Here is a 21,340-nt window from a genome sequence, read left to right on the forward strand (position 1 = left end):
TCCTCGTATCATATCGTAGCGTTGTACCTTTCCATATCCGTATAAACACATCCACCCCCACGATGAGGCTCATCATCCGCGACGATGCCGAGGCCGCCAGCGCCTACGTAGCCAACTACGTCGTTGATCGCATCAAGCACTTCAACCCTACCCCGGCGCATCCCTTCGTCCTCGGCCTGCCTACGGGAAGCAGTCCTCTCGGTGTATACAAGATCCTTGTTCAGAAGTACAAGGCTGGAGAGGTAAGACCCGGTGTCTCTCAACTAACACCACTATCAAGAACATCGTAACTGACACCTTTGTCTGTGAACCCATAGATCTCTTTTGAAAATGTCATCACCTTCAACATGGTACGTGAACCACTCATACCTATCTTAGAGTAACACCACCTCAATGAAGCTCATCCTAACACAAATCCCAGGACGAATACGTCGGTATCCCCCGCGACCACCCAGAATCATACCACTCCTTCATGTGGAAGCACCTCTTCTCCCACGTAAACATCCACCCCCAAAACGTAAACATCCTCAACGGCCAAAACCCAAACCTCGAAGCCGAATGCGTCGCCTACGAGTCCAAAATCAAAGCCGTCGGCGGCATCGACCTCTTCCTCGCGGGCATCGGCGAGGACGGCCACATCGCCTTCAACGAGCCAGGCTCCTCCCTCGCCTCCCGCACCCGCGTCAAGACGCTCGCCTACGACACCATCCTGGCCAACTCGCGCTTCTTCGGCAACGACGTCGACCAGGTGCCCCGGCTCGCGCTGACCGTCGGCGTCCAGACTGTCCTCGAGGCGCGCGAGGTCGTGGCCATCATCCTGGGCGCGAAGAAGGCGCTTGCGCTGCAGAGGTGTATCGAGCAAGGTGTGAACCACATGTGGACGCTGTCGAGCCTCCAGCTGCACCCTCACCCCATGATCGTCGTCGACGAGGACGCGACGCTTGAGCTGCAGGTCAAGACGGTCAAGGTAAGACCCCCATCCTCCCTCCTTTCCCCTACACCACCATCACCAACCAGAGGACTAACACCAGTGAAAACCCCAGTACTTCAAATCCATCGAAAAAGTAGCCCGCGAACAAGGCTTCGAACAAATCCTCCCCTCCAAAATCCGCACCGGGCCCTCCCCGCCCCCATACCCATAACCCGCATCGACGAAGTCGACACACCGACAATCCTCCACCCGCAACCCACAACCTCGCGTCTGCTCCGCGCCTCCCCGGCGACAGAGTACCCAATCCGCTCGCGCTCCACGTCCCCCGACATCGAGCTCGTCTTCGAGAGCATGGCCTCCCGCACAAAGTCCCCCTCCGAGCAACAACTCCGCGCCGTGACGCCCGATCTCGTCACCGATAGAATGGCGGAGCGGATCCCGGGGGTTCCTGCGCTTGCGGGACGGTTGACACCTAACCCGGAACAGCAGCAGCAGCAGACTTCTTCGATTAGTAGATCTGTGACGCCCGAGTTGGTTCCGGATCGTATGGCGTCGAGGATTCCTGAGCCTTCGCTCGCGAGGCGGTTGACACCGAATCCGGAGCAGCAGATGATGTCGCGGGTGAATGCCGTCGGTGCTTGAACGATGGGACACCCTTTTATTCTTTCGTTTTGTGATTTTGGAAGCATATTTGAGACTTTTGTTCTTTTTTCTTTTTTTCTTTTTTTCAAGTCACTCGCTAGATGCGAAGCATTGTTGAAAGATCCATTGCGGAGAGGCCTCAAACAGAATGTAGCATAGTAGATTACGGCCAAATAAAGGCAAGGGAAAGCAAAACCCCATGAGACTAGATTTACGAACCTGGTGGTATAAAAAAGACCTTTGTGTGAGGAAGCAAAGCACCCCTGAAATGGGGGTTGGTAGAGCAGGTCTCGCAGTGTACTAGATGAAGGCACCTGAAAAATGAATTAGAAAAATGTGAAGAGAGTTTCGTACAATATCTTCCTGTATTACATCTTTTGGATGTATGATACGTCAAGTACCGTGTAGCATGCAACGCTGCGATTGAAAAAACCCGACTTCCAAAAGGAGCCGAGCCGATCAAAGTCCATCGTTTTGTATTTGAGTCTCTTCGTCACCTACAACTCGGGTATAACCGCATCAGACCTAATTTCCCAATGTCACCTAATCAATCCCCCTTCACCCAAATGTTCCCGACTCTCGTCTCTGCACCTCAGTAGCAAGCAGATCAATGTAAGTAATTACCGTATAATACACAGCCAAGATAAGGAACCAAGCGAAGAAGGGAAAAATAAAACGAACAAGATGCGGCTTCGTCAATTCGTATCAAATATGCCCCCATATATCCGTAATAACCCTACGATTCGGCAGTAAAATACCTCTTTGCCTTGCTCCGGAGTTGCTGTGCCTTGATTTCTGGCGGTACAATGGTGTGGTGCACTACGTGTGGGCGATAGATTGCCTCGACTGGCGGCATCCTGTTGCATGTTAGCATGTTGCAAGCTATGGTAGACTTTGACGTCGGCAAACTTACCAGTCGTCCACGCTGAGCGGAAAGTATTCATAGAGCAGATCGTCCTCTTCCTTGGGACTCTGACTCGGGTTATGGCCAGCAGCCGCCGTGGATTTGGTAAACTGCGGGCTTTGCACGTCTGAATTCGACCTATTTGGACTCCTCTCGTCTTCTGAGAGGGACAAGTTTATTGGGCCGGAAATAGCACCACGCGACACCGACATGGACGCTGATGCCCTGCCCAAGCTTCTCGAGGGATCCGAGGACCAAGCCGGTATAGGTGGTCTGTTGATGATACCCGGTGACATGGCGAGCTTCTTCGCTGGTGGCTGGCCCCCGCTTGACTCACGGTATAGCTGAGGCGGCGCACAGTCTGCTGGTTGTTGAACGTTTCCAACAGTCTGATATTTGGGTACCGGCGTGGGCATGCCGTTGTTGCCGCCACTCTCCTTCTGGGGCGTTGCAGCAGTAGCGTCGCTGTTGCTCCTCCCGCCGACCTTCTTATCTCCACCCGTCAGAGGAATATCCTTCCGGCTGTCGAAATTCCTCGGGCTGCGGCCTCTGACGATGACGGGGCCGGAGTGAGTTTCGGCAATCTTGATGTATTCGCCCGACTGCAGCTTGCCAACCAAGCTGATTTCCACAATGTAATGTTGCTGGAGACCCTTCCTCCTCCCGTTGTTCGCCGTCGCGTGCTTGAACTGTAGTCTCTTCCACGATAACGGCAGGGAAACCCTGTTCGCGTCCACCTCTTGCCCGTTGACCAGGTCCAGGACAATGTTGGGCGGTCCACCATTGGACTTTGGTTCCTCGGCGCCGATGGGGTGCGCACTCTTCCAGGGTATTGATATGATCTCCGTGACCTTGCCCTCGATGGACTCGATGGCCGTTATCGAAGCAGATAGCTCGAATATGGGCATCTGCCGTCCTTGCTCGTCCACCACGTGGGTAATGTGTCGCGGTATGGTTACCTGGCCGGAGCACTGCCACAGATTCCGCCGGTAGCACGTCAACTCGAGGGGTCTACCGCTGTTCTCGGCGCCAAAGACGTCCTCGGCGACGAAAAACATGCCGTACAGCTCGGCAGCCATGCTGGGTTCTACATGCTGACCCGTCCCGTCCAACAGCGTCGCTTTCAACGTCGGGGCCGAAAAACCAAGCAGCTTATTGTCCAGCTCCTGCGTGGGCGAGTCCTGGTTCAAAGACTCGGGGGCGGGCGGTACCTCGTACTGCCGATTTGAGTATGCGAAGGGGTCTTCGAAGCCTGTCGCGGAGAATTCTTCGAAGCCGTAGGTGGGCGTAAACGGCAAGGTGGGAAACGTTCCATTGACCGTATCTCTACGGGGAGCAAGGAAGACAGGCGCATGTTAGCCAAATTGACTTTCGTCTCATGGTTGCGACCAGGTGGTGGCAGCGCGAGAGCTGACACTCATGCGTCTTACCAGCCTCGCCAAGTGCCGAATGACGACGGGAGGGGCACTTACAGCAGTGAATCGTCAAAAATGGAAGAATCTATACCGTCAACCACGGCGCTATTGAGACTCATGCCGTCGCCGGGCGTCGCGCCGGACGACAATGAATGGAACGCAGCCATGGCATGGTAGTAGGACTTGTGTAGCGAGCGCCGTGCCGACGATGCGCGCAGCTACCTACGCCTGTCGGGTGGGAGGTTGTCTGGGGTTGGCTGTACGGGTCCAGTGTCAAGCAATGCCGGATGGAAAGTTTCTAGAAAAAAAGCTCCGTCGAGCAAAAGGATTGCCTGCGACCACTCGGACAAGTGCAAACAAGTAGAAGGACTTGAAATGGTTGGAGCTGGTGGCCTAACGAGTGTCAATGGGAAATACAAAAGCGGAGGGTTCCCTCGTAGGCTTCGGCTTCTGGAGAGAGAAAGCGCCGAGTCGAAGCGCGAGAAAGAGGGAAGGAGAGCACCTGCGCAGTGTCCACCCCTATCAGGACACCCGTGGTACCGTCATTGGCTGGCTGTTATCGCACTGTGGAGGCAGGGGATTAAAGTGATGGCACCAAGATGCGGGGGGCTCAAGGATGCGTCTCCAAGCTCTTGGGCGAGTAATTCAATGGGCCAATGGTTCCCGGAACACAGTTGTTGTTACTGTGCACAACATCACCCTTTCTCTCACTCATCAACCAACGTCTAAGGTACCTCAGATATCTAGGTAACTTAAGGCAACCTCATGCATCATTAAGAAATCTTTAACCCGTGGCCGAATGCCGGCGTCTACCTAATTAATCTACGTCGATGTTGTGCAACCATCCTCTAGCAAAAGAGTCAACCAAAATCTGGCCAGGACTAAGCGAGGCCCTCTTTACTTAGTGTTACCAGTAACCAGCCCCAGCCATCTTGGAGACTTTATCTAGTACGTATCCATTTACACCATCAAGTTCGGATGGCAGCTAGCTCTATGAGTATACAGTCTATTGTAGGGCCCGACCCTGTTCTTCTCTCTTCTCTTACGATGTGTCTTCCCTGTTTGGTACTTATCCCCAGAATCTTGACTCGTGTACTTCGTGCAGTTCGTCGTTCTATGGCGTAATCGGCGATTGATCATCCTTCCTGCTGGATACCAACGCCCCGGACTTCCAGACCTCGTCAACTACCAGCTGAGTCGCGCCCCCTCTGATCTCTTCAGAGAAGATGACCAAGTCGGCGTCCGCTCCGTCTTCCAAGGAACCCTTGACGCCTTGGAGACCAAGCATGGCTGCGGGCGTCGCAGTGACGGCCTTTAATGCCTTGGGGATACCCGTGCCGGACCATCGAAGGAAGTTGTTCACGCATTCCATCAGCGTGACGGCACTATCAAAGGGTGTTAGTTTCGTTTGGCGAAAAAAAAAAACCCACCATTCCGAATCATCTTCTTTCTCACCTTCCAGCAATCGTGTTGGTGCCCTCCAGCAAAAGCGTGGAGCCAACCTTGATGATGTTATTCACATCCTCCCCATTGACCCACTGATATGAGCCATCCGCGAGGCCCATCATGTGCATAGCGTCCGTCACCAGAATAAACCCATCAGGATGCGCATTAAACGCAATCTTGATCGTCGTCGGATGGAGATGGATACCATCCGAAATAATGCCAAAGTACGGCCTCGCCAAGCTCTCCGCAAGCCCCAACACTCCAAAGACGCCCGGGTTACGGTGGTGAAGAGGACGCATAGCGTTGAACAGATGCGTAATCATCGTCGCGCCAGCGGCCACCGCGGCCGACGCATCTTCGTACGTCGCTTCCGAGTGGCCGATGGAGTAGATGATGCCCCTTTCCCGCAGCTCGGGAATAATCTTTGTCATGTTGCCCCGTTCCGGCGCCGCCGTGATCATCTTGATCGGGATGACGCCGCCGTTGGCCGCGCTGGGCTCGATGTTGTCGGCGCCGTAGCATCTGACCAGGTCGTCAAAGGTCTCTGCTTGCTGCAGGACGTCGACGTTGTGAATGCCGTTCTTGGTGGGGTTCAGGAATGGGCCCTCCACGTGGGCGCCGAGCGATTCGGCTCCGTCGTGAGCGGCTTGTAAGCCTCCTGATGCGCCGAGATAAGGCAGGGCCTACAAGTAGGTAAGTATGAACGGGAAATCATTATCTAGATTAGATCTTATTTACCCCTTGATAGAGCTCTGGCTTTTGGCTAGTGAGTGTAGGAACGTAGGACGTGACGCCCGTAGACACGAGTTTTCTGTTCAATTCTCGGACCTTTTTGCCGTATTGCGTCATATCCTCGAGCAGCGTTGACAAGTTGAAGCCGAAAGCGCCGTTGAGCTGGCAATCAATCATACCGGCCGACACGATGCGGCCGCCCAGGTTGATGGTCTCATCCGGGAGACAGAGGTCATCGAAAAAAGCGGCCTGGCTGTGGATGATCTTGCCCGTGACGGAGCTGACCCAGATGTCTTCTGGCACGAGGGCGTCGCCCTTGACAAGACGGCAGTTTGTGAACTTTGTGATGCCATTCTTCGGCGTCTTGGGGATGGCGATGGGCATCTTGGGGTGTGTATGTATATGTGTGTTGTCAGACTGGGTGATGAGGGCTGAGGTTGAGGTCGAGGTGCTTCCGGATTGGTGGGAGGTTTGGGTTTGGGTTGCACTTCAGTAACGACGCCATGAACAGAAAGGCGAAACGCAGTAGCTTTGAGGGATCAATTCGGGTATTATTCACCAGAAGCAGCAGCAGCAGCAGTAGGCGCACTTGCTTACAGTAACTTGAGACCGGAGCGGCAAATTCACCACTGGGGGGGACCGGCATGGCCCGGCCTTGCATGGAAAGTCTCATGGCCGTCCAAGGTGTTGGACACATCGTCATCGCCCCTCACAGTTGCAGCGAGATAGCCATCACACATGGTGGTATGAGATAGGACGGAGAGTTGGGTCACGGGTGTGTGAGTGTATACTAGGTGTGTCTGTGTTTGGCAACGGCATCAAACGTGCCTTTTGGTGGGGTTTAGTCCATGGAGGGGTCGAGGTTCAAGAGGTTAAAGGCCGATGGCACCGGTGTCGGTTGCACTACCATGTGCCCTCTGTCCACCCCCATCCGAGTCAGAGAAAACTACTTGACCAACGGCTGGTCCCCATGGTAGAGACCATTCGTTTCTGGGAGGTCTTGTTTCACTGCAAAGCACCCAAGCACACGGCGCAACGCATCATCACATTCACCACCATCATCTGCTAACCCAGGTTCCAGAATCGGACGTGTCCCCCGGGCCCCACACATTGTGTCAGGGACCTTTGGGCCGTTGACGTTCACATTGGAAGCAGATCCTCAAAAAAAGGACGAGCGTTGCATGTGTGGGAGCCAGAGAGAGACACAGACAGTGACAGACTCGGTCTAGACGGGGTAACGAAAGAAAAAAAGAAGGTTTGACGTGGTGAGGCTCCATCCATGTAACGTTCCGTTGTCGAGGCCGAACATCAGAGACGCTAACATTGGGAATGGAGCTTGGCCTTTCGGTACGTACCCCACAGCAAACACACGTCCCACCTAGGTGTGGACCTCAGACGCCGGCCAAAAGTGGGTGGAACCGGCACAAGCGGCGCCCCACCCTATCGACTTTATCGCGATAAGAACGTTTCTCCCCCGGCCGGGCAAAGTGCGGGCAAAGGCGGACACGGCTCCTATCGGCCAATCAATCTCCTCCCCCGCCCCCCTTCCGCTGTCCGCCCCAGCCAATGGTTGTCGGCAGTGACTGGTGCAGCAGCCCACCGCTCCCGCCGCACATGGCGTCCCACTCCCAGCCCGCGTCCTCCTATTCCTCCTCCTCCTCCTCCTCCTCACAGGCGTTCTATGTCCCGCGCGACGGCTCCGGGTCACATCCGTCCAGCAACCGGGAATCAACGTCAACCTCGGAGAAAAGTCGCCGCCGCCACCGCCACCACCACCACCACAACAACGACCGCCAATACCAACACCACCTCCCCCCGTTCAAACCACGCCATCTCGAGAGGTACTATGCGCGGCAAAACGTGACGAGCCGCAGACCACTAGCTATGGGGCAAGTCAAGGAGCTCGACCCACTATGGCAGGATCTCGATTGGTACGTTCACCTGTTCTGTTCCTATTCCCCGTGTCCCTTTCCTTCAGGCTCGACCCGCCCTCCACCACATCTCATCGCGCACATGGCCCCTTGTCTTGTCTGTTTGCCTCGTTCCCATTTACGGCATCGTATCTGGCGGGTAGGAGGGGGGGAGACAAATGGCGCCAGTCATCTAGCTCTTTTCCGATTCGCTCTTTGCTGACATGTCCACGCTGTTGCGCCGTACAGGGCCATTGGCCAGATGCTCATCATGGGCTGGGATGGCACAGATGTGACGCCTCAGATTCGGTCTCTGATTGAGGATCATCACCTCGGGACTATCATCTTGACTGCCAAAAATCTTAAATGTTGGTAACTCCTTGCGCTGTTGGGCAATTTCTGTTTCGTACCCGACAGCTTGCGAATAGTGTGCTGATGCCATGGATAGCTGCTCAAGAAACGGCCAAATTAGTCAAGGAACTCCAGACTATTGCACACAAGGCCGGCCACCCCAAGCCGCTGCTCATAGCCCTTGACCAAGAGAATGGCGGTGTCAACAGTCTCTTTGACGAGGACTACGTGTGCCAGTTCCCCAGTGCCATGGGCATTGCCGCCACAGGCCGGGTTGAACTAGCTTACGAAGTATCAAAAGCTACTGCCACCGAGGTCGGGGCCTGTGGCATCAACTTCATGCTCGGCCCGGTATTGGATGTCCTCTCGAATGCCAGGTATCAACCTATCGGAGTACGTGCTACCGGCGATGACCCTCAGGAAGTCTCCCAGTACGGCATCGCCGCCATCAACGGTATTCGCGATGCCGGTCTCGCAAGTTGCGGAAAGCATTTCCCATCCTACGGAAATCTAGACTTTTTAGGATCAAGTCTGGATGTGCCCATCATTACACAAACTCTGGAAGAGCTTAGTCTGAGTGCCCTGGTACCCTTCCGAAACGCAATTGCAACGGGCAAGCTTGACGCCATGTTTGTTGGGGGCTGTGGCATTTCAAATCCCTCCATGAACGTTTCTCATGCGTGTCTCTCCAACCAAGTCGTGGACGATCTTCTCCGAGAGGAACTTGGTTTTGATGGCGTCGCCATCTCAGAATGTCTCGAGATGGAATCCCTGACCCACGAGCTCGGTGTACAGAATGGAGTCGTCATGGCCGTGGAGGCTGGATGTGACTTGGTACTCCTATGTCGAGCCTACGACGTCCAGCTTGAAGCTATCAAGGGGCTGAAACTGGGTGTTGAGAACGGCATCTTTACCAAGGAACGAATCTACACGTCCTTGAACCGCGTGCTACGACTCAAAGATACTTGCACATCCTGGCAGACAGCACTCAACCCACCAGGCATATCACTCTTGTCCAAGTTGCATCCTTCACACATGGCTTTGGCAAGAAAATCATACGACGATTCCATCACGGTCATTCGAGACAAGGAAAAGTTACTACCCCTATCTGAGTCGATGCACCAAGAAGAAGAGTTGCTTCTTCTTACACCATTAGTCAAACCACTACCGGCGTCGAGCTTGACCAAAAGTATCCTTCAAGCGAAGGATGCCCAGAGGCTCGCCCCTACACCACACGACACTTGGCTGCACCGAGAAAAGGGGGCCATCATGAGCGGAGAGGGCGTCTTTAGAGAATTCGGACGCTCTCTGGCTCGGTCCCGTCACGGAAAGCTCCTCCATACCAGCTACACTGCAAATGGAGTCAGGCCAGGTATGTTGCTCTACATAGCGCCGAATATGCGGCGGGCTAACTTTATCGACCTCAAGTCCATGAAAATCTCATTCACAGAGCATCCTGCATCATCATCGTCACAGCGGATGCCAACAGAAACTTGTACCAAGCCGGCTTCACCAAACACGTCGAGATGATGTGTTCCATGCTCCGAACCCGCGGCCAGAAGAAATCCGTCATCGTCGTGGCCGTAAGCTCTCCGTACGACTTCGCCATGGACAAGTCCATCGGTACATACATCTGCACCTTTGACTTTACAGAAACCGCCATGCACGCGTTGGTACGCGCTCTTTGCGGGCACATCGTGCCGAAAGGCACGCTACCAGGAACACTACGAAAGAGCAAAAAGGTGCTAAAATCCCGCCAGCACTGGATTGTAGAAGAGTACGACCGCCGCCGCGACGCCCACGGGCTCGAGGAGCTCACAAAGGCGGTCGCGCGCGCCAACACCGTCGATCTGGGCCACCTAGAGTCGATGCCGGCCGCGTGCTTCGAGCTCTCGAAACCAAACGTCGAGGAGGCGCACTTTGTCGTCCGGAACAGCAGCACCCACGCGCTATACGGCTTCGCCGCGACGTACTCGGTCGATGGCATCGGCATCCTCGGCGCCATCTTCGTAGACCCCACCAAGCGCAACGTCTCCGTCGGCCGGTCCCTCCACAGGCGCGCGCTGCGGCACCTCCTGACCACCACCACCAACAACAAGAACAAGCAGCGGGCCGTGAAGAAGATCCAGCTGGGCACCTCGTTCCCGGGCGTCTTCCTCGGCATCCCCATCGACGAGGGCGGCGGCGTCAAGAGCTGGTTCGCCAACAACGGGTGGGACGTGCAGTTCCCGAAACGGCTGACGAACCTCGCCATCCACGACCTGAGCGGCTGGGCGATCCCCGAGGGCCTGCTGCAGAGCATCCAGCGCGCCAACCTCACGTTTGACCTCATCCACGGCCTGGACAACGCCGAGAGCGTGCTGGGCCACGTGGGCGCCAACGCGAACCCCGAGGTGCTGGAGCTGTACCGGTCCGCGCTGCAGGAGACCAAGGCGTGCGGCATCGTAAGGGCCAAGGGCGCCGGGGACGCGCTGCTCGGGACGATTATTATCTGTCGGCCGGGGAGTCCGCTGTCGACGTTTATTCCGCCTCTGCTTTCGAGTGTTGATGAGGGGGTCGGGGGCGTGTTGGCGCCGGTGGTTCAGCCGGGTCCGCAGGATACGTTGGTGCTTCAGGGCTTGACTTTGATGGGCGTTCGGCAGAATAAGGCGCACAAGTCGGCCAAGACGGTCCTTAGCTGGGTAAGTTTCCGTTCTCTTCTTGCAGTGTGATGAGACGATACTCATGATTCAATGCGCAGGTGCAAGACGACGCTTACGAACATGTCATGGCGATGGGATTTGAGATTTTGCAGTCTTACGAGGAACTTACGACCGCCCCGGACAACGTGAGTACTCTTCTCCCTAATTCATTGGAGATGATGGTTTTGAAAAGACAAGCTAACAATGGGGTTCCCAGTGGACTGATTTGAATTAAGAATTCCCTGTAATGCGTCTTTGGAGGTTCAGCTTGCGGTGTACCCTTTGGATTCGGGTTTTCTCGATCACGTCGGATAGTATGTAGGCGAGATGAGCTACTGTACCATGGGCTACGGAGGGCCATATCTAAGAGTGCATATGAAAAGCTCGTCATGAATGAATAGTGGGCAGTTTACGTAGTCACAGAGCCAAAACGAGACGAAATATTTCTGAACAACGTCGGGCAAGCGTGGGCCTGCAAGTCTGACGTGGAACTTGAACCCTTACAGTGGCAGCGCAGAGTCACAATCCGAGATCTTGGCCCTGGGTTCAATGCACAGGGAAGAGACGTCCCAGCTTGACGGGGCTGTTAAAGATCTTTTTCGGTACGCAGCACAATGCGATGTGATGCGATGCGATTTAGGGTCTGGTACAAGAGAACCAGTCTTGGGCTAGACGTCTACTTACCGTGGGTAATGGCCCATCACTATACGTACCTTCCTTCCCATTCCCTCGTCGAGACCAAATATTTCTATGCTTGAGATTCATGTGTGGAACAACTCACAGCGCCCAAACAGTCTCACGGGCCTTAATTCTTTCCGTACACGAGCCCAGAGAGGTGTGATAAACCCAATGCAAGCGAGTGGATATTTATAACAGGGATATGGAGAGCGGATAAATCAGCTCTGGGTATCTCTCTATTTGCTACGGAGTAGAATCTTAGATGAATCTTTGAACCAACGAGTAATGCCCCGGAAGCACATCATCTGCTCTCGGTTTCGGGAGCAGACGGGATCTTCCGTCGTCTTGTGTCCATTTCCATCTGCCCGGGGAGGGGGGCATACATAGTAGAGATTCATCTTATTTCTTCTGCTCTAGGTGAAGGATTTATATTAAGGGGCTTGCCAGGTTCCTGCAGCTTCAGCAAAGCGAGATAGAGTGTACAAGCAGCAAATGTGACTCTACGCGGTGGGTTAATGCCGAAAAGTGAAGGTGGGATCACATAATCACACAACTTGGCTTGTTCCCAGATCCGGGGAAACCCCTGAAAACTTACAATGGTGAGAAGCCGGAGTCTGGAGGCAACCAGGATATTCATTACACCAGAAAACTAGCCAACGTTCGTTCCCAAATTCGTCATCAGATGAGATATATCCTGCAACCAAGCCGTACAACGAACATCTCTCAAAGTATCAGAAGCTAAACTAGAAGCAAGCCAAGCGTAACGAGTCCTCACGATTTTGGATGATCTCGTGGCCAATTAATGACATGTGCTTTAAGCGGAAGAACACACCATTGTGTATGCATAGCGGCGGCCTTGGACATCTATGAGTGGCCGCACAATCTGGGAATCTGGGGCCGAGATATGCGGGGGGAAGTGTGGAGATGAGATTGTCTGTGGTTCGCGGGGAAATATGTAGCCGACTGGGATGGGCCCTGGTCATGAACTAGGTACTGGTTTACGCCTAGAATGACGCAGCATGGGTATTGTCAATTGGAGATGGCTTCGCGAGGGTTTGGAGAATGAGGGGTTTTCGATCGAGTGGTTCAGTTCTAGCTAGGGCAATATGGCTCATGCCGATACTTGATGTACCTTGGCTCAGGAGTGGCTTCCTCTACTACTCCAAGGCACATGTAAGTGACGCGGGGTAAAGGTTATAGCTTCAATCCATGGCTTGCGATCTTGAAGGTGGGGGATGCCCGACTATCCGCCAAGTCATGGTTGGCTGCTCCATCCGCTGGGACGGGCCGGACAGCCCATCGGTGAAAGATACAGATGGAAAGGGGGCTTCATCACGTTGGATATACCGTTGTAAGCTGTGAATCGACTTGAACTAGAAAACAAAAACCCGGCTCTAAGCCATCTAACCTGATATGCAAGATAGCCTCATGTAATTCATCAAAAAACAATGACGTGCCGCACGACAGACCGAAATCCGCAAGCACATCGTCATCATAACCATCCCATAGCTCAGAGCTCCTTGATGGCAATCTTGCCATTCAGCAAGACGGTATCCTTGAGCTTCCCATCCGCCCCAACCTCCAAAACACCAATCTCCTTCCCATCACTCCCAACCAGCGTCGCCGTGGCCCCCTCCTTGACCTGGTACAGCCGCACCTCATTGTCCCGCACATAGTCATACACGGCACCAACAGCCGTCTCGCTCCCCAGCACGAGAATCGTATTCTCCCTCACATACAACGGCAGCGTCCCGAACCCGTGCGTCTCTTTACACCACCCCGGTCCCTCGCGGTGCTCCCCCGAGAAGAACGACGTCCACTTGCCCTTTGGCAGGTAAAACTCCACCTCGCCCGACTCCTCAAAGATGGGCGCCGCCAGCACACCATCGCCAACCATGAACTGCCGATCGAGGTACCACGACGTCGGGTCCTCGGGGAACTCGATACACATGGCCCGCAACGAAAGCGGCAGACCCCTCTCCACCGCCGTCTGCGCCTGCGCGTAGATATACGGCATCAGCCTCGCTTTCAGCTTCGTCCACGTCGCCAACGTCTGCGAGCACCCCTCGTCAGACTTATCGTCGTCGTCAATCACCCACGGCACGCGGTACGAGCTGCTCCCGTGCAGCCGGCTGTGGCTGCACAACAGACCCATGGCCACCCACCGCTTGTAGATCCACGGCGGCGGGTACCCCTCGAACCCGCCAATGTCGCAGCTCCAGAACGAGAACCCGCTGAGGCCGAGGCCCAGCCCGCCGCGGACCGACTCGGCCATGGCCTCGGGCGTGGACTCGCAGTCGCCGCCCCACTGGAGCGGGAACCGCTGCGTTCCCGCGCACGCGGCGCGCGCGAAGAGGACGGCCTCGTCGGCGCCGTAGCGCTTCTGCAGGGCCTCGTAGACGACCTTGTTGTAGAGGAAGGCGTAGTAGTTGTGCATTTTCACCGGGTCGACCGTCTTGTCGTGCCACTCGACGTCGAGGGTCGGGATGCGCTCGCCAAAGTCCGTCTTGATGGCGTCGACGCCCTGGTCGAAGAGCGTGTTGAGCTTCGCCTCGTACCACGCGCAGGCGTCCGGGTTCGTAACGTCCACGAGGCCCATGCCGGCCTGCCAGAGATCCCACTGCCAGACGTCGCCGTTCTTGCGCTTGACGAGGTAGCCCTTGTCCGCGGCCTCCTTGAAGGCCTCGCCGTGCTGCGCGATGTAGGGGTTGATCCACACGCAGACCTTTTTGCACAGACCGGATTCTTTGAGGCGGGCGATTTGCGCCTTGGGGTCCGGGAAGCGCTCCGAGTCAAAGGCAAAGTCTGTCCAGGTGAAGGCCCTCATCCAGAAGCAGTCGTAGTGGAACACGTCGACGGGCGAGCCGCGGGCCTTCATACCCTCGAGGAAAGTGTTGACCGTCTCCTCGTCGTAGTTCGTCGTGAAGCTCGTCGTCAGCCACAGGCCGAAACTCCAGCTGGGCACTTTGCCGGCCCGGCCCGTGAGCGTGGTATAGCGCTTGAGAATGTCCTTGGGGGTGGGCCCGTAGATGAGGTACCACTTGAGCCGCTGGCCCTCGACGACGGTCTGCAGGCGGTTGCAGCGCTCGCTGCCGACCTCGAGCTCCACGCGGCCGGGGGTATCGATAAAGACGCCGTAGCCCTTGGAACTGAGCCAGAACGAAACGTTCTTGTAGGCCTGCTCGCTCGAGGTGCCGCCGTCGGCGTTCCAGAGGGAGATGCTCTGGCCGACCTTGTTGTAGGCGCCGAAGCGCTCGCCGAGGCCGTGGATGGTCTCGCCGACGCCGAGGGTGGTCTGGGTGAACATGTAGTGCTTGAAGTCGCGCATGTCGCCCGTCTGCATGGGGGTGCTTGGCGCGGGGTTGTAGGCGAGGCCGACGCTTCGGCTGCCCAGGGACGTCAGCCGCTTGGAGCCGTCGGTGCTGTGGAACTGTATGTCAAAGTCCGGGTTGATGGTGGCGGACAGCGAGCCCGAGGTCAGCGTCGTCGTGCCCTTGTCGCCCTTGGTGATCTGGGCCTCGATCTCTGGTGGTCTGCCATCGGGGAAGAGCTCAAAATGGGGACCCTTGTTGAGAGCGCCGGCCCAGTGCGTTGCTTCGACTGAGATGACGCCGTCAAACTCGGCCTTGACGTCCTGTTTGTTTTTTTGTGTGTGTGAGCAAGGAAAAGCTCATGATGAGAGTGAGAGAGTAAGATACGAATGCTGGACTTACAAGAGTGACTGTGCTCGCATTCAACGTGTGACCCCGCGTCTTGATTTTTCTCGTCGGGCACAGCAAGCTGAGACCTTTTCCGCCCTCAATCTCAGTGGTGTAGTAGACTTCCTCTGCGTACTCTGTCGCCGTGCCCTCGGCGGGCAGCCACATGCCATCACGGAGACGGACCATGATGATAAAAAAGTTGGGGTATCTCGCACACACTTCACAAGGACGACGAAACAGAGAGGACGATTGTGATGAATCGAGAAAGAGGCACAATTCAGCCGGGAAAAGCGGCTCAAGACTGAAGTGAATCTCGTCTCTTGTACGACAATGCCCTTGGGGCACGAGGCGTGCGGAGGATTGATCGGAGGAGGAGTCTTGGAGAGAGGGCTCACACGCAACACGGCAGAGTCCCGCTGTCGGGGAGATGATGAGCGAATCCCATCGTCGCAATCCCGCCGGTACTCCGCAATGGAGCGAGCCTCGGGGACGAGGCCGCTGATTCATGTTTAGCCATTGGCGTCGACCGATTGGTCCCGGGGTGCGGCCCGGTGGCGCAGGATCCGAAGTGGGCTGGAGCGGGATGATGAGCAGCCTGTAGGAGAGGGGGAAGTATTACGGCGAGGGTATCAGCAGGTACGAGTGCACAGCAGCTATTGCCGCAGACTAGGTACGGCAGACACTCGTGGCTTTGCGGAGATCTGGGGCCGTCTGGTGTATGGATAAGGTAGGTAAGGTAAGGTAAGGTGATTGTGCCATTCCGTGCTGGGCCATTGGTGTGGGGTTTCCTGCCGTCTTCCCCCGGGGCCGTTAGTGCTAAGGTAGTGGTCTCGCGGTTCTTCAACCGGACTGGTCGGATTTGGGCGGTTCTCGGGGTCCGGATCAGCTGGGGCCGTGGTCGCCCTCATTGGTGGAAACCGGCCGGCTCGGGATCCACTCGCCAAGCACCCGGCTGGCCGCTGCCTTTTACCCCACACACCTCTTCCCCCCGTACCCCCCCCCCCCCCCCCCCCCCCTCCCCTGTCCACTCCCCTCCTTCTTCCCCTCCACAAACAAGTGGAACCCCCGGTCGGTTCGGCAGAAGCAACTTCCAGTCTTCCCATTGAGTCCTATTCGCGAGAGAAAGAGACACAGAGCTTCTCCAACTTTCCCATCTCCAACGGCTTCCCCTCATGCCATCACGACCAGCTTCACAAACCATGACACTGTCTATCCCAATTAGCTATCCGACAGCTCCCAAGCTCTAGTCTTGTCGTCAGTCCGCTTCTCTTGGGTCCCAACACCGCCACTCCCTGCGAGGCCATGTGTAGGAACTGCCCGGGGTTCTCCCATTCTTCTAAACTTCTGCCCAATGAATGCTGGACAAGACCGCTGCGAGAGCGCAAATTAGCATTACATCGCTCCTCTCTTTTGCCTTGCGAGTATGGACTAGGGGTACTCGGGTGCACCTTTTTTTTCGTTCTTTGTAAAAAATGATTGATGCGGAGAAGCTACACTCTCCTCACCGGCCCTTTGCCCCATTGCAATTACGTCCAATTCACTTCGGCTCCTTGGCCGTGGGCATCATGTCACTAATCAGGTTTTACTCAATGCTCAGCTCCAAAAAAAAAAAAGAAGGAGCTGCAGTCAGTCTGCAGAGGGCGGCCAGAGGCGAGTTGTAAGAAGCTGTATTAATACCCTGTGACAGCTCGCGTTAGTCTCCAGGATCGTGTCCCTTTCTCCTCTTGAGCTCTGGATCTCTAGCCGAACGTCACCCCAGTGTTCCATTGACTCGGATCGCGGAACATCATGAAGTTCTCTCTGACTTTCGCCTCGCTGCTGGTCGCGGCCGTCTCCGCCCAGAACGGCACATACCCCAATGGCACTTCGCCCCTCTACAAAAACCCGAATGCCCCCATTGACGACAGAGTCTCTGACCTGTTGAAGCGCATGACCATCCAGGAGAAGACGGCACAACTTCTCCAGGCCGACATTCGTGACTACCTCAACCTGACCGATGGCCGCTTCAACCAGAGCGGCCTGACCTGGGCTGCCGAGAACAGGGCCAACTCCATCTGGACCGGTCTCTACTCCAACGTGTCTACCATTTCCTACGGAGCAAAGGTCGCTCAGGACTACCTGGTGAACAAGACCACTTTGGGTGAGATTCACTCCTTGATTCAATTGGTTCCGAGTAGAATTGTGATGCTGAGACCTCTCCCCTCTAGGCATTCCCGCTTTCATCCAGAGCGAGGGTATCCACGGCTTCCTCGCCCTCAATGCCACCATCTTCAACTCGCCCATTGCCCACGGCTGCTCGTGGAACCCGGAGCTGGTAGAGAAGATGGCCAAAGTCATCGCCGTCGAGTCCAAGGCTCTCGGCGTCAACCAGATCTTCGCCCCCGTAGTTGACTTGGCTCGCGAGCTGAGATTCGGCCGTGTCGAAGAGACCTACGGCGAGGACCCTTTCTTGTATGATTCGAACCCCCATTGACCTTTATTGAGTCGCAAACTAATCCAGCGACAGGGTCGGCGAGTACGGCTACCACTACACCAAGGGTCTCCAGGAGAACGGCGTCTGCGCCATGGTGAAGCACTTTGCCGCCTTTGCTTCCCCTGAGCAGGGCGTCAACACGGCTCCCGTCCACGGCGGTCCCAGAGAGCTTCGCACTACCTACCTCCCCGCCTTCAAGCGCGCCATCTTTGATGCCGACGCCTGGAGCATCATGTCTTCGTACAACGCCTACGATGGTGTCCCCACCGTCGCGGACCACCACCTGTTGACCGAGATCCTGCGCGAGGAGTGGGGTTACGAGTACTACGTTATCGTAAGTTGTTGACTTGACACTGGTCACCGATCTCAACTAACAGATCAGTCCGATGCTGGCGGTACCGCACGTCTGTCCAACGCCTTCTTTGTCTGTGGAGAGACCGATGATGCTTGCATCACCCTCAACGTACGTAACCCCTTGAAGTTCCCTGGTCCGACACCCTGCTCACTAGATTGTAGTCCCTCCCTGCCGGTAACGACGTAGAAATGGGTGGCGGACGCTACAGCTTCCAGTACATCCCCGAGCTCATCGCCAACGGCACTCTGCCCGAGGACGTCGTCGACACCGCCGTCTCCCGCGTCCTCCGCGCCAAGTTCAAGTCGGGCATCTTCGAGCACCCCTACACCGGTGTCCCCGACGACGAGGTCTTTGACTACCTCAACACCGAGGAGCACCGCAAGATCGCCCGCGACCTCGACGCCGAGAGCATCATCCTGCTCGAGAACCACAACGAGACCCTCCCCCTGAAGAAGGACGCCCACGTCGCCGTCATCGGCCCCATGGCCCACGGATACGTCAACGTAGGTGTTACCAGCTCTACAATATGCACCCCCCCCCCCCCCCCCCTCCACCCCGCATATTAACAACAATCACACAGTATGGCGACTACGTCATCCACACCGCAATGGAACGCGGCGTCACCCCCCTCGACGGCATCAAGGCCGCCAGCTCCGGCACAATCACCTACGCAAAGGGCGCCGAGCGCTGGTCCAACGACGAATCCCTCTTCCCCGAGGCCGTCGCCGCCGCGTCCGCCGCCGACGTCGCCGTCGTCGTCGTGGGCACCTGGTCCCGCGACCAGGACGAGCTCTGGGCCGGCCTCAACGCCACCACGGGCGAGCACATTGACGTGCACGACTTCAAGCTCGTCGGCGCCATGGGCCGCCTCGTCAAGGCCGTCATCGACACCGGGAAACCCACCGTCGTCGTCTTCAGCTCCGGAAAGCCCGTCACCGAGCCCTGGATCTCGGACGAGGCCGGCGCGCTGGTGCAGATGTTTTACCAGGGCGAGGAGGGCGGTCACGCGCTGGCGGATATCCTGTACGGAAACGTCAATCCTTCTGGGAAGCTCTCTGTTGCGTTCCCGCATGATGTCGGCACCACGCCTGTCTACTACGATTACCTCAACTCTGCGCGTTCCTGGCCTAACCCGGGTAAGGAGTACGCTAACGGTACTCTGGTCTTTGGCAGCAGCTACGTCTTGTCGACACCTCTTCCCTTGTACGAGGTAAGAAAACACTCATTCCCCAATACTTTCGCTTTGAGATATTCTTTCTAATAAGATACACCTCCAGTTCGGCTACGGTCTCTCCTACAGCACCTTCGACTACCACGACATCGCCGTCTCGTCCTCTACCGTCTCCCCGACCGACACCGTCACTCTTACCGTCCAGGTGACCAACAACTCGACCCGCGACGGCGCCGAGGTCGTCCAGGTCTACGTCAAGGACATGATCTCCTCCATCGTCGTGCCCAACAAGGAGCTGCGCGGCTTCTCAAAGGTCTTTATCAAGGCCGGCGAGACCGCTGATGTTTCTATTGACCTGCCTGTTTCTTCTTGGGGTCTGTGGGATAAGAAGCTGCAGTATGTTGTTGAGCCGGGTGACTTCACCGTCTTTGTCGGCTCTTCGAGCGATGATTTCAGGGGGAATGCGACTGTCACGGTTGTTTAAGGGGGGGGGGGGGGGGGTCTGTTTTGGAGTTCTCAAGGATATTCTCGGACTATGAACGCCTGACGGCAGACGACAACCTGGGCCACCTTGGCCGCTTTCTATGTACATATTGTGTAATGGTTGAATGAAAAGATGACATGTGGGGTTGTTCGATGACAAGTTTGATGAAGCCAATTCACCTCCATATCGCCTAAGAACAGTGATTCGGAGCTCTTGCTCAGAAGACACTTGACAACGTGCCAAACTATATGTCAAGCAGAGTTGGTCCTAAAGAGACGCTAATGATATTATTACAGTTGAGGTGTATGAACGGTTCACAACTACTGCCCTTAGTCTCGGTGGTCCTCCCCGAGGCGTTGGTAGTAATGGGAGAACAAACTCATCTGACCCAAATCATGCTATACCATACTTTGAGGCAACCGCATTATCATTCGAGGGGACCATTGGCGTGATGAACGAGCGCAGAGATGTTTTTTGGTCTGTTTTGAGGCGAAAGTCAATGGGAGTAGTCTTGGAGTGTGCTGGCTGCCTCAGTTTATACTCATACTGAGTCTTTTCGCCCTCCTCCTACTCCCTCACTCCACAAAGCATTAACTGAATCTTCCCCTTCAAAATTCCTCCCAGTGGACACCTACAAAGTATAGGCTTCGGACTCAGGGGCAACTTTGGCAAGAGAGTACGTTTCTGAAGTGTCCGTGAAGACGAGTGCCTTACACATTTGATGGATGGAGGCGAGAGGTTGATAGGAATAAAACGAAAGCCTCTTCTGGGAAAATCACTGTGTCTAATCACTTCAAGTTCAGACACCCTGCATGCAAGTCATCCGGCCCTTCAGACTCACTAGGCTGAAGCTTCCAATGCTCCATGTCTGGAGAATAACGTGAGCACATTCGAACGTGATTTCGCTACCTACGCTCGATGAGTCCCGTCAAGGTCGTCCAGCTTTCGTACACTTTGGCAGACTTGACTCGTCGATAAAAACGCAGTTATTCTACCCGAGCGAGGCGATGAAATAAAATTTCCACACTTCCCGACAAGCCATAGGTAGATGGCACCGTCAAGAGAAGCATGGTCGTTGCTTGACTTTTGCTGCCTCCAACGAAAGCCCATGACCATTCGACAATCCTTTCTTGTGGGCAGCAAAAAGCTATTTTGGAAGAAAAGCACGTTTGCCGACTGGTGTCCTCCCAGATTCGGAAATCTCATCGCAAACCCCAGCCACTTCTCCCTCCCTCTCTTCCTCTTCATCCGAAATTACTCACATGGCGAAACCTAATCATCCAGAAAAAGAGAAAGAAAACGAATACCAAGAAGGAAATACCGAAAGACCGCTTCAGGCAAGTCTTACCTGGAAATGTCACACATACACACACACACACACCAACTTTCGCCTTTCGATCTCTGTGCAACCACGCCCCGAGTCCTCTGCTTGGAACGGGGGTTGGCTGGATCTCTGGCTCGAACAC

At 55.6% G+C, this 21,340-nt stretch overlaps 6 protein-coding genes across 6 annotated transcripts; 3 read left to right on the forward strand and 3 right to left on the reverse strand.

Annotated features, from left to right (window-relative positions):
* Positions 1–62: 62 nt before the first annotated feature.
* BDP81DRAFT_396390 (glucosamine-6-phosphate isomerase) lies at positions 63–1,573 on the forward strand (the record flags this gene model as incomplete). The annotated part of the gene is made up of 3 exons (XM_060588183.1): positions 63–242; positions 318–350; positions 422–1,573. The coding sequence occupies 3 exons, from the start codon at positions 63–65 to the stop codon at positions 1,571–1,573; spliced, it is 1,365 nt and encodes a 454-aa protein (XP_060443026.1).
* Positions 1,574–2,309: 736 nt separating this feature from the next.
* Positions 2,310–4,059, reverse strand: BDP81DRAFT_451631 (NDT80/PhoG like DNA-binding family protein; the record flags this gene model as incomplete). Its single annotated transcript, XM_060592647.1, has 3 exons — positions 2,310–2,430; positions 2,487–3,803; positions 3,950–4,059. The coding sequence occupies 3 exons, from the start codon at positions 4,057–4,059 to the stop codon at positions 2,310–2,312; spliced, it is 1,548 nt and encodes a 515-aa protein (XP_060443027.1).
* Positions 4,060–4,648: 589 nt separating this feature from the next.
* BDP81DRAFT_353250 (N-acetylglucosamine-6-phosphate deacetylase) lies at positions 4,649–6,606 on the reverse strand. The gene is made up of 3 exons (XM_060586241.1): positions 6,077–6,606; positions 5,348–6,021; positions 4,649–5,277 (listed from the first exon to the last, which is right to left on the reverse strand). The coding sequence occupies exons 1-3, from the start codon at positions 6,452–6,454 to the stop codon at positions 5,007–5,009; spliced, it is 1,323 nt and encodes a 440-aa protein (XP_060443028.1). The 5' UTR covers positions 6,455–6,606; the 3' UTR covers positions 4,649–5,006.
* A 1,636-nt stretch (positions 6,607–8,242) lies between these two features.
* Positions 8,243–11,247, forward strand: BDP81DRAFT_462847 (glycosyl hydrolase family 3 N terminal domain-containing protein; the record flags this gene model as incomplete). Its single annotated transcript, XM_060593944.1, has 5 exons — positions 8,243–8,348; positions 8,429–9,703; positions 9,760–11,012; positions 11,072–11,158; positions 11,230–11,247. The coding sequence occupies 5 exons, from the start codon at positions 8,243–8,245 to the stop codon at positions 11,245–11,247; spliced, it is 2,739 nt and encodes a 912-aa protein (XP_060443029.1).
* Positions 11,248–12,918: 1,671 nt separating this feature from the next.
* Positions 12,919–16,265, reverse strand: BDP81DRAFT_432796 (family 31 glycosyl hydrolase). The gene is made up of 2 exons (XM_060590817.1): positions 15,404–16,265; positions 12,919–15,324 (listed from the first exon to the last, which is right to left on the reverse strand). Exons 1-2 carry the CDS (start codon positions 15,896–15,898, stop codon positions 13,201–13,203), a joined length of 2,619 nt encoding a protein of 872 aa, XP_060443030.1. The 5' UTR covers positions 15,899–16,265; the 3' UTR covers positions 12,919–13,200.
* Positions 16,266–17,179: 914 nt separating this feature from the next.
* On the forward strand, positions 17,180–19,874 carry BDP81DRAFT_451635 (family 3 glycosyl hydrolase; the record flags this gene model as incomplete). The annotated part of the gene is made up of 7 exons (XM_060592648.1): positions 17,180–17,531; positions 17,599–17,842; positions 17,898–18,198; positions 18,247–18,327; positions 18,381–18,722; positions 18,800–19,429; positions 19,497–19,874. The coding sequence occupies 7 exons, from the start codon at positions 17,180–17,182 to the stop codon at positions 19,872–19,874; spliced, it is 2,328 nt and encodes a 775-aa protein (XP_060443031.1).
* Between the last annotated feature and the right edge of the window lie 1,466 nt (positions 19,875–21,340).

This window comes from Colletotrichum phormii, assembly GCF_030913505.1.
Source record: "Colletotrichum phormii strain CBS 102054 chromosome Unknown BDP81scaffold_15, whole genome shotgun sequence".
NCBI classification, from domain to species: Eukaryota; Fungi; Ascomycota; class Sordariomycetes; order Glomerellales; family Glomerellaceae; genus Colletotrichum; species Colletotrichum phormii.